General features: G+C 44.0%; 2 protein-coding genes across 5 annotated transcripts in view; one reads left to right on the top strand and one right to left on the bottom strand.

The window, feature by feature from the left end:
* Window positions 1-1,318: 1,318 nt before the first annotated feature.
* On the bottom strand, window positions 1,319-12,354 carry LOC309379437 (uncharacterized protein). 2 transcript variants are annotated; one of them, XM_081928603.1, is made up of 5 exons: window positions 11,982-12,354; window positions 9,375-9,563; window positions 8,987-9,143; window positions 4,002-4,184; window positions 1,319-1,945 (listed from the first exon to the last, which is right to left on the bottom strand). In XM_081928603.1, the coding sequence occupies exons 1-5, from the start codon at window positions 12,157-12,159 to the stop codon at window positions 1,690-1,692; spliced, it is 963 nt and encodes a 320-aa protein (XP_081784729.1). In that variant the 5' UTR covers window positions 12,160-12,354; the 3' UTR covers window positions 1,319-1,689. The 2 variants fall into 2 exon arrangements, with proteins under 2 accessions (XP_081784729.1, XP_081784730.1); XM_081928604.1 differs by lacking the exon at window positions 4,002-4,184.
* Window positions 12,355-17,815: 5,461 nt separating this feature from the next.
* Window positions 17,816-19,404, top strand: part of LOC309379430 (solute carrier family 23 member 1-like) — a 42,890-nt gene continuing 41,301 nt past the window's right edge. For 2 of the 3 annotated variants that reach the window (XM_081928579.1, XM_081928580.1), the window contains exon 1: window positions 17,816-17,934. The gene's annotated coding sequence lies outside the window, so the exon portion shown is untranslated. Of the gene's footprint in view, window positions 17,935-18,029; window positions 18,048-19,404 lie in introns of those variants that run through there. The other variant, XM_081928581.1, reaches the window with a different exon arrangement.

The following is a 19,404-nucleotide window of genomic DNA, read 5'->3' on the forward strand; positions in this document are numbered from 1 at the left end:
CTGCTTTTAGTGAAATGTCACTGGGCAACAGTCATTACTACCACTTTCTCCCAGTTGTCCTTGGTGCAGCCTGAATCAATACATAGCAGAAACTAATCTGTCTGTACGTCTTTTCCTGTCCCCATCTTATGACTTTGGGCCATAACAATTTGCCCTACATTTTCTCCTCCCCACCCTGTCACCTTTTATTTAAAATTCCCGCCTGAATAAGAGATCTGGAGAACTTGAAATACTGCTTGTGAGTTTGATATTTTGGTTGATCCTAAATAAGGTAGCTTCAGTGTCTTTTGGTTTTGCCTCCAATAGACCAACACAGCTATCTGGTTTTGTGCAAATTTGTAGACACTCCTCCCTGGTTTCTTTTTATGATTTACTTGGCTAGTTAGGTTGTTTTGCTGAGGGTGGGGAGAGGAAATCAATGACATGCCCCATTTTATGGGAGTATGGAATTACAAGGTTTGGCAGCATTTTGGTATGTGCAGTTCCCTTGTAGCACCCTTGAGCCCCAGTTTTTACATTCATTTTTGGGAGGAGGAAGGCAGAAGATAAAGTACTAATCAGTCTCAGAGGTCCCTTGGTGGTGACAATTCTGTGGGGCAGCCCAGATGCTGATGCATATCTGCAGCAATGTTGTCAGGATCCCTAGGAGTGGCCTCACTTGTATGTGCCAGGTGAGACAACATAATCACAGCATAATGTAAGTGACTATGAGAAGCCAGATATCAAGAGAAACTAGCAACTGAGGCGTAATAATACCACTTAACCTGTTGCCGGTCACAAATCTGAACTTAGACACATCTTGTATTTGTCATATGGCTTGCAGTCACCTGTTTTACTAAACCATGGAGTGGTATCAAGCTAAACAGGGCTGCTATAGACCACATAAATCCGGTCTCCAGTACAGTTGTACCTTGGATCCCAAATGCCTTGCGAGTTCACTGTTTGGGCTCCCGAATGCCACAAACCTGGAAGTGAGTCTTCCAGTTTGTGAACGTTCTTTGGAACCCGAACGTCCGACGCAGCTTCCAATTGGCTGCAGGAGCCAATGTTTTCCAAACGGAGTTCCGGAACAGATTCCATTTGACTTCCAAGGTACCGCTGTACATTTAGGGGGTACACAGGGGAAGGAGAAGAAGATGAACTTCCATTGCCCAGTCAGACGTGCTTGGACTAGGAGAAGTATTTAGTTGCATACTGCCCCATGGTATTACTTCTCAATAAATCACTTTGTATAGGAATTCTGTAGATCTAGTCATGTATTCTGTGGAGAAATAACATTCGATCTGTTTCCTACTTCCTCAGTGAATAAGACTAGAGATGACATAAAAGGTTGTGGCTTTATTCTGTCAAGTTGTCCACCTGGCTACAAAAGAAACACTTTACTAAATAATAGTACTATGAACCTATGCCTTGAAATAAAATAAATGTTAAAACTCATTTTCCTTTTTAGAGCTCCCACTGTTACGCGAATAGATGGTACATTTTCAGTAGTATGTTTCAATTTTGAACAAGCAGCCTATATCATAGGGTTGCATGCTTCAGATTATACATGTTTTCTCTATTGTGTTTTACATAAACTGACCTATAATGACAGGTTTCATAAATGGGCTATGTATGCCATAAAAGAGCAAGAAGTCAGTTCCCACAAACTTCCATGAGTGCATTGCTGTTGGTTCATTACAAAGCGATTTATCTCGGATTCCAAAGTGCTGTCTTATTCAAAGGGTTCAGTCCTTCAGATCTTCTGTAATAAACAGAAGGCAAGGCTTGGGGGAGATTGTGATGGCAAGGTTTCACATTCAAGGGGGCGTCTCCTGGTTTCTGAAGCAAATGAACAAACATCGAGGCAGATGGGGCAGTTCCTGGCTTCAGAACAACCTGCGGGAAGATGTGGATTTCGGAGCATAAGCTTTGCGGTGCCCATTTCTGCAGATTCTCCTGGCTCCTATTAGAAATGGAACACAGTAAAAGAGATGGTGAGAGGTGTTGGGCAGTAATCAAAATCACTCTGAACAAAATGTTCTAAGACTAAAGGGCCACTGGAACATAGTGATCATGCTTTTGTGACATTATGAATTTCACTCTCTCCAGTCTGTGAAAGTGTCATTTGCTGCTTAGAAGGACATTTGAATCACCTGCTGTGTGGATCACAGAATTGTATAGTTGGAAGGGACCCTGCGGATCATCTAGTCCTGCGATGCAGGAATATGCATCTGTCTCATATGAGAATCGAACCTGCCAGCTTGGTGTTCTCAGCACTGTGCTTTAGTCCTCCAGATGTTGGACTTCACCTTTCATCATCCCTCGCCCTTGGCTGTACCAGCTGCGGCTGGTGGGAGTTGGAGTCCTACAACATCTGGAAGGATCCCCTTACTCTCATCTGGCGAATCCCTCCTACATATTCAAAACCTTGGTTAAGACACAGAGAAGAGGATCAAGCCATGCCATATCCTAGATAGCTGCTTTTCCAGCTATGTAGCTCAAAAGAAGAAGTGCTTTTAGTATTGGGAGCTTGGCATGATTTAACTGATTTTATATAATTTTAGCTGTGCCCCATTTGTTGATATTGTTGGTCTGTGTGCTGTGGGTAAACAGGGATCAACACTGTTCCCATAAGATTTCCTGGCTATTGTGCCAGGCACTCTCAAAACCTCCTGAGAGCACCCTTCTGTATAATAGGTCCCTCGCAATACAGCTGAACAGTGAATAGGTGAAATTACAAGAAAAGTAGCCTTCTACAATATTATTCTGAGGGTTATGATAACTGAAGAGCCCTCAGCAGTCATAGAAGGTTTAAGCCAATATGCTCCTCTTCATCTTCTGGGCAAGACTGAGACAGAACTTGTCTATCTGTCTTTCTGTGTCTATATGCAAGGAAATATTTCTCTCTCTTTTTTTTAAACAACCCTGAAATGTTTAACAAATCTGGTTACAGTTTAGCATGCACTGAATTATGTCAAACATTAAAGAGTTGTTTCAGCTAGCAGTGCTCCAGCTGTGGACTAGTTACCAAACAACCCATCCTTTTAAGCAATGATTTCTTGGATAAGGCAAGAACAGTCACTTGGATTTAGATGGAAGAAGAATTTTCTTTGAGTTATACCAACCATGGTCTGGAGAAAAGAAAGTCAAAGGCATTACTTGCTTCTGATAATTTGGAATAGAATTAAAGTAATAATATTCTCATTGATATCTCCCATGGAAGGATCTTAAATATTGGACAAAGACTAGGAAGAACACCTACTTTCAAGATAGAATCATAGAGTTGGAAGAGACCACAAGGGCCATCGAGTCCAACCTCCTGATAATCCCATCACTTGATTCCTTCATGGTCAGTCTCTAGAATGAACAACTGCCGAAGATTGTTTTCTGAAATTTTAATTGGCACTTCTTTTCTACATCAATATGGTAATACAAGACAAGGTTTGAAAAACTTCAGCAGGTCAGATAGATTAAACTTGTCTACTTGAGAAAATACAGTAGAGACAGGCCTGGGCTGAGTGAAGGAGTCCTTAGTAGATCCAAGAGGGACTCTTATTAGGATTGTAATGCTTTGTAGTGGATAAAGGAAGGGGAGTGAGTACAGCATTAATTGGTGATAGTAGCTTTCAACATGCAGAGCAGTTTCACCAATGCAGTGTAAGCTTCTAGGCAAGATAGGGTAAACACTTGTATATTACATCCCACCCCCCACTAAAATGAAATGCACTCCCACAAAAGTCAGCCAATGTTTGCACGAAATGTCCATGTGTGCACGCACACGCACACTCCAGCTCACCATACTAGGAAAGACTGGCTAGGCGACCTGTTTGCGCCCTGCTGTGTAGGGGCTGGATCCTGTTCTCCCTTCTTATGGTTCTTCATTCTTAAACCAGGTTGAGACCAGACAGCCCATCAGATGGTTCACTGCCAGCCCTCCAAATAGCCTGCTGTGCTCTGTAAGTGGAGCCCACGGCCATCCTAAGGGGAAGAATTGACTGCAGGGTAGAGGCATGGAATACCTTTGGAATCCTTGGTTACTGCATCCTGCCAGAGCCCCAGGGTATGCGCAACTGTAGAGGGCAGAGGTGCGATATTGAAGCCTGCGATTCTGCTTCATTTTCCCAAAGCGAGTCCTGCTTTTCCCCATCTCCTGTTTAGCTGAGTTTCCTCTCCCAACTTTGAATTTCCTTCTCGGTCGTTGCCTGGAATATGAGAAAATGTGCTACATTTGTCCTAGTTTATCAAGGTATTCACTACGTTTACAATGGCAACATATATTTCAGGACAGGAGAGGTTACTGGATCAGGCCAGTGGCCTGTTTAGTCCAGCATCCTGTCTTTCGGGTGCCTGTCCTGCAGATTCTAGCCCTTTCCTTCAGTTGGATATCAATACCATCACTGAAATGTTCTTCTTGTTAAAATGTCCTTTCCAGAAGAGTGAATAAATGAAAACAAAAGGTTTCCTTCCCTTTGCTATGATGTAATCAAGCTTCAGAGTCTATTTAACAGCATTAAGCTCCTAAGAGGGGTTTTTGTGGTGGGACATTTAATTGGTTCTTTCAAAGTGGAGTTTCGTTTGGAAAATCCTGCTAGTCCGGTTCCCCCCCCCCCAAAAAAATGGATGCCTTCCCTCAGTAGTACACCTAAAAGAGAAAAGTCTATGTGGGTTATGAGGTATATCTTTATCGCTTCTACTAAACCAGAGGAGGCTTGGGCTGTTTTAACAATATGGCAATGTGTGCTGCAGAAGAAGGTCCCTGGGTGCCCTTTTTCAATACTACTTTAGCGTTTGCTTTCACAAAATGACTAGTAAGATTTTTCTGCCCCGTAGAATTTGAACACACACAGGCAAATGCAAAACTACAATGCAGATGCCAAAAAAATTACAATTAATTAGAAAGAAGTGACAGATTGGTGGGTGTAAACAACAGAGTTGTTAAACAAACAAACAAACAAACAAACACCCCCACGTTTTCCCTTTAGGTGGGAAATGGCTTCCATCAGGCCTTGTTATGAGTTCTGTCAGTGAATGAGAAAGTATTTGGAGACCCCCAAATTATGAAATGTAGTAAAAACACAAAAGCAGTCTTTAAATCTATACCATGTCTGACAGCAAGTAGTTGACGCTGTGTGCTTAGGCAACAGCATATTCCAGTCCTTCACTTTTACACCGTTTCTGTCATAGAATCGTAGAGTTGGAAGGGATTTCAAGAGTCATCAAACCCAACCCTCTGCAATGCAGGAATCTCAACTAATGCATCCCTGACAGATGGCCATCCAACCTCTGCTTAAAACCTCCAATGAAAGTGAGTCCACCGTATTCTGAGGGAGTCTGTTTCACTGTTAAACAGCTCTTACTGCCAGAAAGTTCTTCCTGATGTTTAGTCATTCTGCATTCACGTATGTGTGTGGGGGGGATGACTTTCATACTCTCAATGTGGGGATTATAGTTTGGAGTGTGTGGCTTTTGGTTTACTCCTCTTGTGGTACAGGAAACAACAACATAAAGCCGATTTGTCTACCACCTGGCCCTGCCTTCACCTGCCTAGGGCCTACCTGCTGTTTTGGACCACATTTCCCATCAGCTCCTGCTAACCCATCTTCAAATTAGAGAAGGTTTTAGATTTGACCCCTTGGCCTGCAGATGGCAGCACTAGCTTAGTAATTTGCTCAGTAACTCAGAAGAAGTTTGATGCAGGAGAAATATACGATAAAATGCACCCCTCTCACGGTGTAACACTTTGCAATGCAAGAGAAAAAGTGATTGAGAGTAGCAATGGAACTACAACAGAATCTAGAATTTTCCCAGGCTTATGGTCATATTCAATACAGCACTAAAGTGAACATTCCCCCAGTGCATACACTGGTGGAGGAAGAGGGATGCGGGGGGAGCGTCACACCCCCGGTAGTGCAATCCCGGTGGGGTGCCATTGCTGCTCCCCTCCCACTGGGCACCACACCCCCACAGACGGGACACCACACCCCCAGGATGTGCACCACGCCCCTGGGATGCGCGCCAGCCATGGCCCCGTCTGCTCTCCATGCCCCCGCCTGCTCTCCATGCCCCCCCCCCCCGCGCCAGAATATGAAGCTCCACCACTGAGTCCAGGGTGTGTGCAGAGGAAAGAGATCGGGGAATCTTGTGCTAGTGCAGAAAAAAATATATTTGACTACTGCCCTTAGTGTTTTAAGGCTGCTGAAATCATAGAATCATAGAATTGTGGAGTTGGAAGGGACCTCAAGGGTCATTTAGTACAACCCCCTGGAATACAGGATTCTCAGCTAAAGCATCCATGACAGAAAATAGAGCACAACATTCTTGCCATGACACACACTCTCTCTCTGTATATATATCCTTTGCAAATACCTCATTCTACCAGAGATGTGATGGGTTTGGTTAATATGAGACCCTTCTCTGTGAGTACTACAAACAAACTACAGGGAGGAACCAGAGGTGTTATATTGGCACAGTGACTGAGTCTATTAGAGCATACATGCATAGTATTCAGGAAAAGGGTAAGCACTTGAATGATATATTTTGATGGTTGTACATTTATATAGCTGTCTCATAGGGAACATATAACCATCAAGGACTATGTATATTTTCTCAGAAGGAAGTCCTACTGTACTTAGTGGGATTTATTATGCCCATAAAGGTGGGATAGGAAGCCAAGAGCAGTGTGGTGCTGCTCTAATACTCCTAATCCATATGGCAAATCTTGCAAGGGATTGAGAAGAGCAAACATGTAGATTGTAGAGACTCATTTTAAAACTGGGCTCCATTTCTTAACCAGCAGAGGGAGCTTCATTCTATACACACCATAATACGCTGGACAAATGCTTAAATAAATGTCCTGCCAAAAGCCTATTGCACTGGATCCAGCCTCGTTGGTTGCAGAAAGGGAACTTGCTTTTCACAGTCTACCCAAAACCCAAAGATACGTGTTCTTGGATGAGGGCCCAGCCCTGCCCCTTCCTCTCCCCAAGTCTGGAAAAAGTGTAGGAAGGGATGTGGGGCCCTTGCAACTGATCAAACTGCTTTGAATCACTGGAGTGCATAGGCGCCGACTCCATGGGGCCTGAGGGGGCCCGAGCCCCCTCAAAAATTCGTTAGGGGGGGCTCCGCCCCCCCAATAATTTAAGAAAATTATTAGTTATATTATGCTTTGTAAAATCACAAAATTATGTTGGTATTTTTTATTTTCCTTGTTTGACGATAGTTACCTTTTAAAATACATTCAGTAATGAGTTAAAACAAAGCCACTCCCGATCTAGAGAGGGGGTGGGGTTGTGGGCTCTCGACCCATCAACAATCTCGCGGGGATTCCCTCTAGCTCATTAATATTCACCGCCCACGGCGGCAGCCAATCGGCTGCCGCAAAGGGCGGGCGCTCACAGGTTCACTTAAGGTCGGGGCAGCCCGGGGGCTCGCCCCTTTCGTTCCCCCAGCAGCAGCGGTTTGGCGGTCTTGGGCCCCCCCAATATTTTTTATAAGTTGGTATGGGCCCCCGCCCCCCCAATATTTTTTATAAGTCGGCGCCCCTGCTGGAGTGGTAAAATAGCTCATGAAGCTGGACCTCAAAATGTAAGTGAGGGCTTGGCTCTGGAAACACCTGCTAGTTGGCTGCTGAATTCATCAGCCACCACCCTTGGGACTACCTGCCACAAATATTATTTTTGCCGAATGGACTGTTTTTTGAACAAGCCAATCTGATCCCCAGACTTGCTCCCTTTCCTGAGCTCCTGTAGCTGCCAATGATTACTCAACCAAGTTTCAGCCACCATCTTTCCTAATGTTCCCATGCATTCCTGCCATGCCATGCCATCGCATGTACATAATGCTTACCCAATTTAAGTATGGAGCGCTTTCTTATGGGCACATGCCAACGGAACGGGTTAGCAGTGGATTCCCTCAGAAGCAACAATCAAAGGGTGCAAGGGCACAATTAATGGGGGAGATATGGAAGAGGGGCCCCAGTCATTGGGAAAGGAGAGAACCATCTGTGCCAAATTTTGCTCATTTGAGAGAGGAAGGGAGTTAATTTTAATAAGCTATTGAGGATCAGGAGTTGGATGAATGAACCTAACCAGAGATATCCAAGTTAGCAATCAGAATATATATATATATATATATATATATATATATATATATATATATGCGCACACCTGCCCCTGACAAATTTGTGTTTTCCTACTTAGAGATACTGCAGGGCACAGATGAGGGGAAAATGGGTGGTGTAAGAATAGCTACTTTGCTGCTTTGGGGCAAAGTACAGTGGTACCTCGGGTTACAGACGCTTCAGGTTACAGACTCCGCTAACTCAGATATAGTACCTCAGGTTAAGAACTTTGCTTCAGGATGAGAACAGAAATTGCGCAGCGGCTGGAGGCCCCATTAGCTAAATTGGTACCTCAGGTTAAGGTTTCATAAGGACCTCCAGAACGAATTAAGTTCTTAACCTGAGGTACCACTGTACGATATTCTCACAGGATCTTGGCATGCACGTGGGGAAAGTTACTGACAGCATGCAACTTCCATAGCCACAGTTTCCAGAGCTAAAAGACTTCACACTGAAAACATAATCTTCCCAGCGCAGTCAGATGCTTAAGAAACAAACATGTCTCCCTCTCACTAATAGTCAATGTGGTGCCCTCAATATGTTGTTGCACCCCAACTTCCCAACCAGTTGTCAGGGAGAGGATGGCAGGAACTACACGGACAATTCCTGCTCTCTATAGGTTGATAAAGTCTAATAAGAGAGTTGTACCTATTACCTGCCTAGAGATTTTTCAGTGGGCTCTAATAAAAACATTGCCAATCTGAATGGAAAGCAGACTGAGGGCTAAGCTGCACTCCTTTCTTTAATTTGTTTGGCTCAGTCTTGGATATCTGGCCATTCCTCATCGAACAGCCTTAGTGGTGGAGTCATTTCTCACGTGAGGGCCTAATCATGGTGGTGAATGGGCCTGACTGAGGTTACAGGCGGAATCTAGTCAATACTTACCCTCCTCCGGTGTCACTGCTTTGTTCTTTTGCCCTCAACATCCTGTCTTGCAGACAACAAACAGCGAAGGAGATTGACATGGTAACAATGATCACTCCACTGATGAGAGAGGCGATTACTGCCACCCGGAAACCTTTGTCCAGGGGCTTTGGGATCACTAAGGTGACAAAAACAAAGCATGCTTGTTATGAGTCACTGTAAATGGCATTAACTGAAGGGCACCTGGAATATTGCCAGTTCACTCCTTAGTTTTTCCATTTAGAATCTTTATTTTTGAGGAGAGATTGATCTGAAAAGATGCATACTTTCTTGATCCACATTTGAACAGCGCAATATTCTGTTCATACAAAGCCCAGCAATTCAGAAATAAGTTTAACCAGTAGCTTACCTTCACAGTGAGGTGGGGGGTGACTCCAGTAAAAGATGCTTCCTTCTAGCAAACAGGTCAGTTTTCGTTTGCCCACAAGCTGATAGCCTTCTTTGCACCAGTATGTGACCACTGAACCCAGGGAGCTGCCAGAGCCTTCTTCGGTATAATAAAACCCATAGCTTGGAGGGAGGAGAGCTGTGCACTGAGCTGCAACAGACACAGGGAAACTAAATATGGGTTATCTGAAGAACACATCTGTATGAATCAATGGCATTGGCAGCTCAGGTCTGCAAATGAGGTTCTGCAAAGTGACTTGTGCAGCAGCAGCTTTTGTCTGCATGGGAGCTGCTGTAATGTGATGGCATCACAAGAGGGTGAATTGATGGAGGATAAGGCTATCAGTGACTACTAGTCATGATGGCTACATGCCAGCACCAGGATCAGATGCAGCGTGCCTTGAATGCTGGTTGCTGGAGAACAACAGGGGGAGAGGGCTGTTGTCCTCTTGTGTATCTGATTGGCTGCTCTGGTAAACTTTATGCTGGGTTAGATAGGTTTTTGAATCAGACTCAGGAAAGTGGCTCTTATAACTTGGTGCTTCTCATGTTGAATTGTATGTATGAAAGAAGGGTACTCCATTAAAAAAGTGGGTGTTTTGTATTGTTCAGCTGTGCAAACTGTCCATCCTATAATAAGCAAAGCCAGATGTGTTGAATTTGTGCATTCAATCTCTTCTCTCCATACACCACATTTTAAAGCAAGGGATGGAAATCAGGGCAGATGGTAAGGTCTGAAGTGTTCCCAGGAAAATGCTGGTTTTTCATTATTGTACTTGCTGCCTCTTGAGGGTAAGTATGGTTCAGTGCTCATAAGAGGGTTAGCAAATTCCTTCAGGCTGGAAACTAAGCAGTAAGTACGGATTTGGCATCCAGTGTAACTGGGACAACACAGTTCCTGTGTCTACTCAGAAGTAAGTCTCACTAAGTTCAATAGAATTTGCTCCTAGGTAAGTGTGTGTAGAATTGCAGTCTAAAACAACGGAACTGGCTGGCTTTGAAAATGTAGTGGTAAACAGCTCACCTAAGGCTAAATGCTTAGTTTCTCAAACTGGCATCCTTTTGCTAGGCTACTTGTTTGTCTCTACTGAGAGGCCATGGTTAGTTTGGGAAAAAGGCATAGACAGCCAGATCTCTGCAGAGGACCAGAAGAAAATTTGGCAAAGCTATGCCATGAAGGTAAATTTGCCTAGAGTTCATCTCAGTCCACATTAAAATTAGTGCACCAGAAGCACCTGCCACTTCTAAGGCTTGTTTGTTTGTTTATTAAATTTGTTTACTGCCCCATTCTCATAGATCCCAGGGAGGCTCACAGCATAAACTTCCTTCACTTTGGAGTTGGAGAAAACTTGGACCTCAAAGTTTACACTACAGCTTGTTGTAGAGCAGTCTGATGGACTCAGGCATACAATATTAACAAAATAATACAGATAATTTGTCTCCCAATCACAAGCCTTTTCAACCAGACATACCTCATAACAGTAACAGCAACACTGGAGGCAGCAGGATTCAATAGGGTTTAGGGCGGTTCTCCAGTGGCATAAGTGAAGTACCAGGACCGTGTGATCAATGGCTTCTCTAAATCAGGTATCTTTAACATGTAATGGTTTCCATTCATTGCATTCATTAACAACAATTCATCAATATAAATATACACCTCTCATCATTTTTGGACTGGACATGTTTCTACATTGTGCATTGATTTCATTCTAATGTGGACAACATATTCGTGCCTACTCCTTTATAGTTTTTATGCCATTCTATTATACTTTGCTGATCTTTAAAAATCCTCTAAAAACACTTCAATAAACAGTTTTTAAATAAATAAACATACTATGTATAGTGCAAGGGAGAGAGAGGGACCTGTTCACCAATTCCCCACTAAGTGCCCCCTTTCCCTGCAATTGCCTTACAGAGAAAACAACTAAAATCACGAATCCTAAGTTTTCCTCCTAAGATAATGTTATCCCCTTGGTACCAGCTCTGCTCCTCCCAAAATGTTTGTCAAACTACCAATATCCCCACCCCCCAGGAGGGGAGAAGATGTAATGATGCACAGTATAAAAGAAATATTTTTGCTCAAAAAAGAGAAGGAAATTCAAAGAACATCTAGAACATATGTGGATCAAGATCTTAGTTGAAGATGCCATAGTGTGCTTCCTAGTGAATTTGCACCATGCTTACAAAACAACACACTTGTACTTGACATTTACTAGCACAGAATAATTGCCACCACATCCCTCAACATTTATATGCACTAAAGTAGGTTAAATTCTTCATACCACTTATATGTGTGCATTGAGTCTGAGAGAAAAAAATCCATAGCTTTGATCCTCAGTGACGCTTAAGAGTTAACGTTGTGGTTTTTGTAGCAGTTAATATGACCGAGTGGTTAAACCGGGATGCTAAGGGGCAAGTAATGAGTGACCTAGTAATGAGCCCCTTGAGCGATGGTAGGAAGAATACCCTTTTGATAGCAAGTTGTGTGTATTAGACACACAAGATGTGACTTTTGGCTGAAGATCTGAGGACACAAACACACACTTAAACACAAGACGTTTCAGAGTACCTGAAAGGTTGCCTTGAACAATGGTCCCATTTCCAGCATCTCTAAGAAATTTCTTTACACCAGCTTCCTCTGCAGGGATGGTGGTCAAGGATTCCAGAGCTTCACTCAAGGTAAACTCTAGGCAACTCCAGGCTAGTAGGCAGAGGGCTGCATGTTCCTGGGATGGTTGCTTCTTCATATCTTGAGGCTTTGCTGTGGCATCCTGGAGTTCTCCCAAGAATATTGAATGTATGTGTGCATGTTTTCCCCTTCTTCACTCAAAATCTGACCTGGCAGCAGTAAGCTGGATTTGAGGTCTTTAAGCCTTGAGGAGGAAAGCCTGTTTGTTCCCCAGAGACCAGCTGCCATTTCACCAAATCTTACAAGACTGAAGGAACCTACAATGGTACCTTGGGTTAAGTACTTAATTCGTTCCGGAGGTCCGTTCTTAACCTGAAACCGTTCTTAACCTGAAGCACCACTTTAGCTAATAGGGCCTCCTGTTGCCACCGTGCTGCCGGAACACGATTTTTGTTCTCATCCTGAAGCAAAGTTCTTAACCCGAGGTAATATTTCTGGGTTAGCGGAGTCTGTAACCTGAAGTGTATGTAACCTGAAGCATATGTAACCTGAGGTACCTCCCCCCCCCTCTCTCTCTCTCTCTCTCTCTCTCTCTCTCTCTCACACACACACACACACACACACACAAATATCTCTTTGAATTGTCTTCCTCTGCCCTCACCATGCATGTACATTCATTTTTTCTTGCATGCTCCCCCCCCCCCAAAGATAAAATACAATGATGTCCTGTTCCAGTGTTGGCTCAGTGACCAGTTTCTCCTATGGGGAAACCAGGGCTAATAAAAGTAAAGATGAATACAGTGTGCATGCAAAACATTTGGGAGGCCTCTTATACATGCTAAATAGTGCTGGTGCTCTTATTCAAGATAAATCATCTGTAATGACTTCTCTGCATATAAGGAGTGTTAATGCCATAACTATAATTACTTCACTGTGGATTGCAGGGAGGCAAATGGATGGCCTTTCTGCAAGTATTCACTTTGCTTCTTTCCTTTCTCTGTCAGTGTATCATGCACGGCCATTTGTTTGTTTGTTCTCTTGTGTTTTTGTTCATTCTCAAAAATTTCAATGAGCATAAATGCATGTGTGAGAGAGACAGAGAGAGAGAGAGGGATGCTCTTCTGACAAATAGCCAGGTTGCCATGCTAAGCATGTTTGGGTGTGTTAGAAACCAGCCAGGTGAAGAAGCCATTGCTATTGCATTCTGTTGCTCCACAGGGTAGGGCCTGAATCAGTGGGTTCAAATTGCAAGTGGATTTCAGCTTAGCATTAGGAAGAACTTCCTGGCAGCTCAAGCCTGTTTGACAGTGGGACAGACGGCCTCAGGATGCATTGGACTCTATTTTTGTTAGAGGTTTTAAAGTGAAGACTGGATGGGCCCCCTGACATTTCAGGGGTGCAGTAGCAATGAGTATCCTTCATCAGCCACAGGGGCGGGGGTTGGACTAGGTTACTCTCGAGGTCCCTTCCGATTCTACAATTCTATTATCTTCTTTTTCTAGGGCGCTTCCTTACATGCATAACATCTGGCTGTGATGGAGTGGAGCCTCCTGGCCTGTTCTAAGCTGTAGCTGGCTGCCACAATGAGCGTTCTGATGACTTTGCTCCCCCATGATTCACAGAGGTGGGGCAGCAGAAGGAGAAGGAAATGAAGGGCACTATAAAAGCTGCTTCTTCCTCCACATAGCAGGGCAAAGTCTAATGTTGGATTCTCCCTGCCCTGAAGCTAATGGGAAGGATGACAAGCAGACAGTAGCAATTCCAGAAAGTTTTTGCTTAGAGTGAATCAAGGGTTTAGCACTGGGATCTGTTTTCTTCTAGGACTGAGACACGGCACGGAAGTGTGTCTCTGAGTGTGTAGTTTGGTAAGGAGGCCTTGCTTGTTGGAGAGTGCAACTTTCAGGCAGGATTGACGACCGGTTTTTCTAATTTTTGAGATGAAGCATTGCTGTTTTCTAAGCCCCGTGGATCTGACGGTTTCTCTGCCAAGCCTTGCTTTGGTGCTCCCACTGGGTTTTCACTTTTGGCCATGGGGAGGAGGAGAAAATAGGCTGGACACTTAGAATTTGCTAAAAAAAAGAGGAAATGCACCACCTACAAAGAAGATAAAAGTGGACCCAAATTGCATGAAAATTATACATTCCAATAAGTATATACACATGCAAGATTAGAAACAATTAGTAATTCACATAGAAATCCAATGGTGGGGAAGTTCAGTCCACTGCTAAGTGCCAACTGTTGATGGGCTACTTCAAAGTCCCTGCAGGTGGAAAGAGAAAGCTCAGGAGGCACTTCAAAGTACAGTGGTACCTTGGGTTACAAACACTTCGGGTTACAGACTCCGCTAACCCAGAAGTAGTACCTTGGGTTAAGAACTTTACCTCAGGATGAGAACAGAAATCGCACGGTGACTGCACATCGGCAGTGGGAGGCCCCATTAGCTAAAGTGGTACCTCAGGTTAAGAACAGTTTCAGGTTAAGAACGGACCTCCAGAATGAATTAAGTTCATAACCAGAGATACCACAGTATATTGAATATTTAGGTCATGTCTGAACTGAGCCACAGAGTGAAGCCATTTTATACCCATAATAATCCCACTTTAAACAAAAACAACAACAGCAACCTTGGACAGCCCACTTATTTCTTAATTTATAGTGCCAGAGACACAAACTATCTGAGCAAGATGAGTCAGCACTTGTGACCCCTGTGTAAATGTGGTTTTAAAAATCCCTCCCCCGTGTCTGCTGGGTGTTGCTCCCCGCCAGATGATGCCCCTGGCTGTAATCAGAATTTGGGAGTTTCACTCCCTTCTGTTGCCCAATCTATACAGAAGCTATGGCTTCAACCTGCCCGTCACGTGTGCTTGTTGAGCTTGCTGATACCTTGCTTTCTGAGGATTAGTCAAATGTGAACACAACAAGGACCAAGGGAGAAGCAGTCAGAGATGTGAAGCAATGGCACACGAGGAAGTTGCTGTTTGGCACCTCACTGTACTAGGCGAGGCAAGTAAATACTGGCAGTGAAATGTCACCAAATCGTTTCACCAGCTGATGGCATCTCACTGCCTGCTAGGCTATGGGAGAAAAAGTCCCCTGGCATTAAAGTTGCCAGAAAACAGAGCACATGTTTCAATTAAGGTCTGTGCTGCAAAGCCATGGCTGAGTTGCATCACATGTTCAGAGAGTATCAGCCCAGCTAACATTGAGTGACTCCAGTTACTGTTTTAGGCTGTGAAGTTGTAGTATTTTAGGCTGAAAATGCTGATTGGATAATCAGCGTGCATTTCCACCCTTTTAGAAATATTTTAAAGCAGCCAAGAGAATACAAAGGCTTGTTATTTTGGAATTAAGACTCAAAAGGCTCATGCCTGGCAATCTGCTTTTAGATTCCTGTTTTATCAGCTCTGAGCCTAGCAAAATGTGGCTCAGAGATGTGGGTTCAGTCGGGGCGATCTGGCCTTGTATACAAATCTTGGAATGGCAGTGGCAGTGGAGCTTTTATAGAGTCCTCCCACCTATCTTATGTAATTTAACTGAATGACAGTGCAAAAAATATGTGTATGGCTGGATTAGGAAAGTGAACTAGCGAGTTGAACAATCACATTTGGATTAGTTTTAACCACAGATATTTTAAAACTATTTTAATCCATGTATATTTATTAGATGGCCTCGTCACAGAATAAAGAAAACGAAATGGATGTATCTAATGAAGCAAACCTGGCCTCTTACATAACTTTCCCCAGTATACCTTCCCTTTCCTGCTAGCTAATGCTTCCCTCCCTATTTCCACATTTGACATCACATATCTTTTTCTTGAAAGCCTATATTCCCTGTGCTCAGGTGTGAGAGCCGTTGCTTGTGTAGCCCTCAATGCCCAAGAGAGAAGCAGTCCCAAGATCAGAAGAAGAAGTAGAAACTTTAGGGGGAAAGTATAAGGAGGTGAGACCCCTTCAAACAACCCAGTCATGACTGAGCATGCTCAGTGGTTGTGGAATGCTCCCATGGTTGTGGAATGCTCCCATGGTTGTGGAATGCTCCCATGGTTGTGGAATGCTCCCATGGTTGTGGAATGCTCCCATGTCTATTTGCAGGGTGAGGCAGGTGGAGAGAAGAGAGTTGGAGTATCATAGAAAAGGGAATAAATAGGTCATGAGTGGAATGCTGAACAGAAGCATTCCACCTGGCAAATTTTTGTTGCAGGTCCCACTCATCCTTTCCTAAAAGCTTATTTGGTCATTGCTGCTCTTCTTCCATTGTGCGGTGTCTTCGCTTATTGGTTACAATGCTATGCTTCATTAACAGACTTTTTCCTGATTCTCCCCCAGTGGGTTATATTTAACTGAATGGACTGAAGTTAGTACTGGCCTTTAATTTCAAGAGGTCTACCCTGAGTAGAATTCACATTAGATCCAACCCAGCAGCTCTTTTCCCCTAGTGAGGCCGGGTGCCCTTTGCTCTTCAACACTCTTTCTGCAAGCTCTGCAGCTGTTTGGTGACAAGCATGGAGCACGCACAGTAAGAGACCTGTTCCTTCCTATAATGCTCACTTGTGCTCTTTTGTTTCTGGAAAGAGAGGGGGGAAAGGAGCATAGCTTTGTGGTGGAGCCAAGTGAGACCCAAGTGATTTTGGGCAATGCCTGGACTTGAGGAAGAACCCTGCTAGAGAGTGTCGTGGGAGCCTTTGGCAGAACACACCATCTTGAACCAGTACAGACTGGAAGCCAAACTAGACAAGACGGTAGATGAGAGAGGGAAGAGGCAGTGAAGGTGAAGATGCATTAATGGAAGAGCTGTAGCCCGGTGGTAGAGCATTTGCCTTGCATGTAGAAGGTCCCAAGTTCAATCCCCTGGTGCTGGAGGAGACTCTTGAGAGTCCCATAGACTGCAAGAAGATCAAACCTATCCATTCTTAAGGAAATCAGCCCTGGAAGGACAGATCCTGAAGCTGAGGCTCCCATACTTTGGCCACCTCATGAGAAGAGAAGACTCCCTGGAAAAGACCCTCATGTTGGGAAAGATGGAGGGCACAAGGAGAAGCGGACGACAGAGGACGAGATGGTTGGACAGTGTTCTCAAAGCTACCAGCATGAGTTTGACCAAACTGCGGGAGGCAGTGGAAGACAGGAGTGCCTGGCGTGCTCTGGTCCATGGGGTCACAAAGAGTCGGACACCACTAAACGACTAAACAAGAACATCTCCAGGTAGGACTGTGAGAGACCCTCACCAGAAAGCCTGGAGTGTAGACAAAACTGAACAAGATGGACCAATGGGATGACTTGGTACAAGGCTTCCTATGTTTTTAAGAATAATTGGAGGATTTTTTAACCCTTTCCTGCCTGTGCTCTCTGTGAAAATGGGTCCTTCCCCTAGCTGGATTATTAGGGGAAGTGTACATTCACACCTACTTACATTGGTGTGAAACAGTTTCATATGTGCTGCTGCTTCCATTTGACCATTTCACTTTGCTGGTCCGTCCTGCTTTAGCTGAGCGCCTGCCTCCTAACTTGCATGGAATGTGTGACATGGGCAAGCCACAGAAAAATGTGGAGCAAGCTGCTTCCCTCTTTTATTGCAGGTTAAGTAGTATAGATATATCTTCCTCAGCCCATCCCATGTGTAAACAAGCCAGAATCTTCTTTAATCTTCCATAGTGTTTTCCCACCTCCCCTCTTCCTTTTGTCCCCTCCTTTGTTGTATCGGTGCCACCTACACCCACGTACAAATCGCCTGGTGTTGACATCCTGGCAGCTCTTCAATTTATTCTTGTGCTCCAGCCCAGAGCAGTTTCAATGACGCCAAAAAGCATAAGCCCTGGAGGAGAGCAGCTACCTCTGTGACTCGCATCTCAGCGGACCAAAGAACAGCTGGGCAGAGAACTGTCTGAAAAGCTCAGGTACCCTTTAACTCTTCATAGACGGATAGATAGATCATCCCAAGAGGAAATGCACAATCCTTCAGTCCCTGCTCCGAAGCTTTTCTGCCTGCTTGGCTGTCGTGAACTGACAGGTAGTGGGAACAGGTAGCACTAAGACAGGACAAAAGAGCCCTTTGAGGAATCTGGCTCCTGTTGCTGTAGAGGTGCAGGTCAAGCTGCTAAGCTATTATGACAAACCCAGGATGATTGATAGCACCTTCTGGGGTCTGGCCTAACAGACAGAGGGACAAGTTAGCAACAAAGCTCAGTAGGAGAATAAAAGGATTGGCGTTGCAGGTACTAAGTTAGAGTTGCCTTCTGCTTGCTTTTGTGGGTTTGCTACATTCCCTGAGTTTGATCAAAAGGATTTTGAGAGCTAGCTATGGAAATAGGCAGGTGGGAAAATAGGAATCCAAGGCAGTTTTACTTAAAACTAGGAATGGAGTGTAATGAATGTACCCCATAGCAGATAAACACAAAAGTAGCACAAAGTTAACATGATCAAGTGTAGCACATAACTAGCTTTTCAGATGCTATGAAGTGAACTTCTTTGACTGGACTTCAGAATGTGTGTGTGTGTGTGTGTGTGTGTGCGCGCGCACACACAGTCAAACCAGAAAAGAACTATTTATATATCTGCATTAGCATCATGATACCTTTGAAGCACACTGTGGCAGCCCCCCTTTAGACTGCTAACTCACGAATTAGTGGTGGAAGTGGGGGTAACTCAGCAACAAGGTAAAATCTCCTTATGGACCAACTTGAATTAGCATAAGCAGGATTTCAGATTTCCTTATCCCTGGCTAATTCAGCGTATAGCATTACACAAGTCTGCATTTTTGTTTTCTAGGAACAGTTGGTCTGCTGATAGGTATATTAGGGGGAAAGCATTAAAAGTAATGAATTGCTGGTTTGTTTGTTTGGGGTTCTTTTATTTTAAAAAAAAGGCCTTCACCCTGCCCTCATTTGATTAATGGTATAGCCTGCCGAATTACATGCAATGTTGACATGAGATGGTCTGCTGATGTTCTTCCTAAGTGCCATGCACTTTACATGGTCAAACAACACCAAAGTAAAAAGGAACTCCAGCTAATTAAGCTTTCTTCACAAGCAGATGCTGGCAGGGTTGTGCTTTCATGACTCAGTCCACAGAGAAACACCAAAAAGTTTTGCACGTCGCACTGGTTAAATAATGCCCTTAAGACTTTAGCGATCCTTTTAAAAAAAGTATACCTTCTTGTTTTGGAATTTCAGATGCAAGAGTGCTTTGAAATATTTAGTGCTTCCTATTAAGTGCAGTGGGAAGGCAGGGAGCACTACATCATTTACTTTCTTTTGGATGAGAGAGTATTGGCAACTTTCTAATACAGTTCCATCATTTTGAGTCAAAGCTGCAAATTGAGTATGAGAAAATTAAACCTAGTGGCTTTTGTCTAAGACGTCCATTTT

Source organism: Podarcis melisellensis (genome assembly GCF_964234715.1).
Source record: "Podarcis melisellensis genome assembly, chromosome: 10".
NCBI classification, from domain to species: Eukaryota; Metazoa; Chordata; class Lepidosauria; order Squamata; family Lacertidae; genus Podarcis; species Podarcis melisellensis.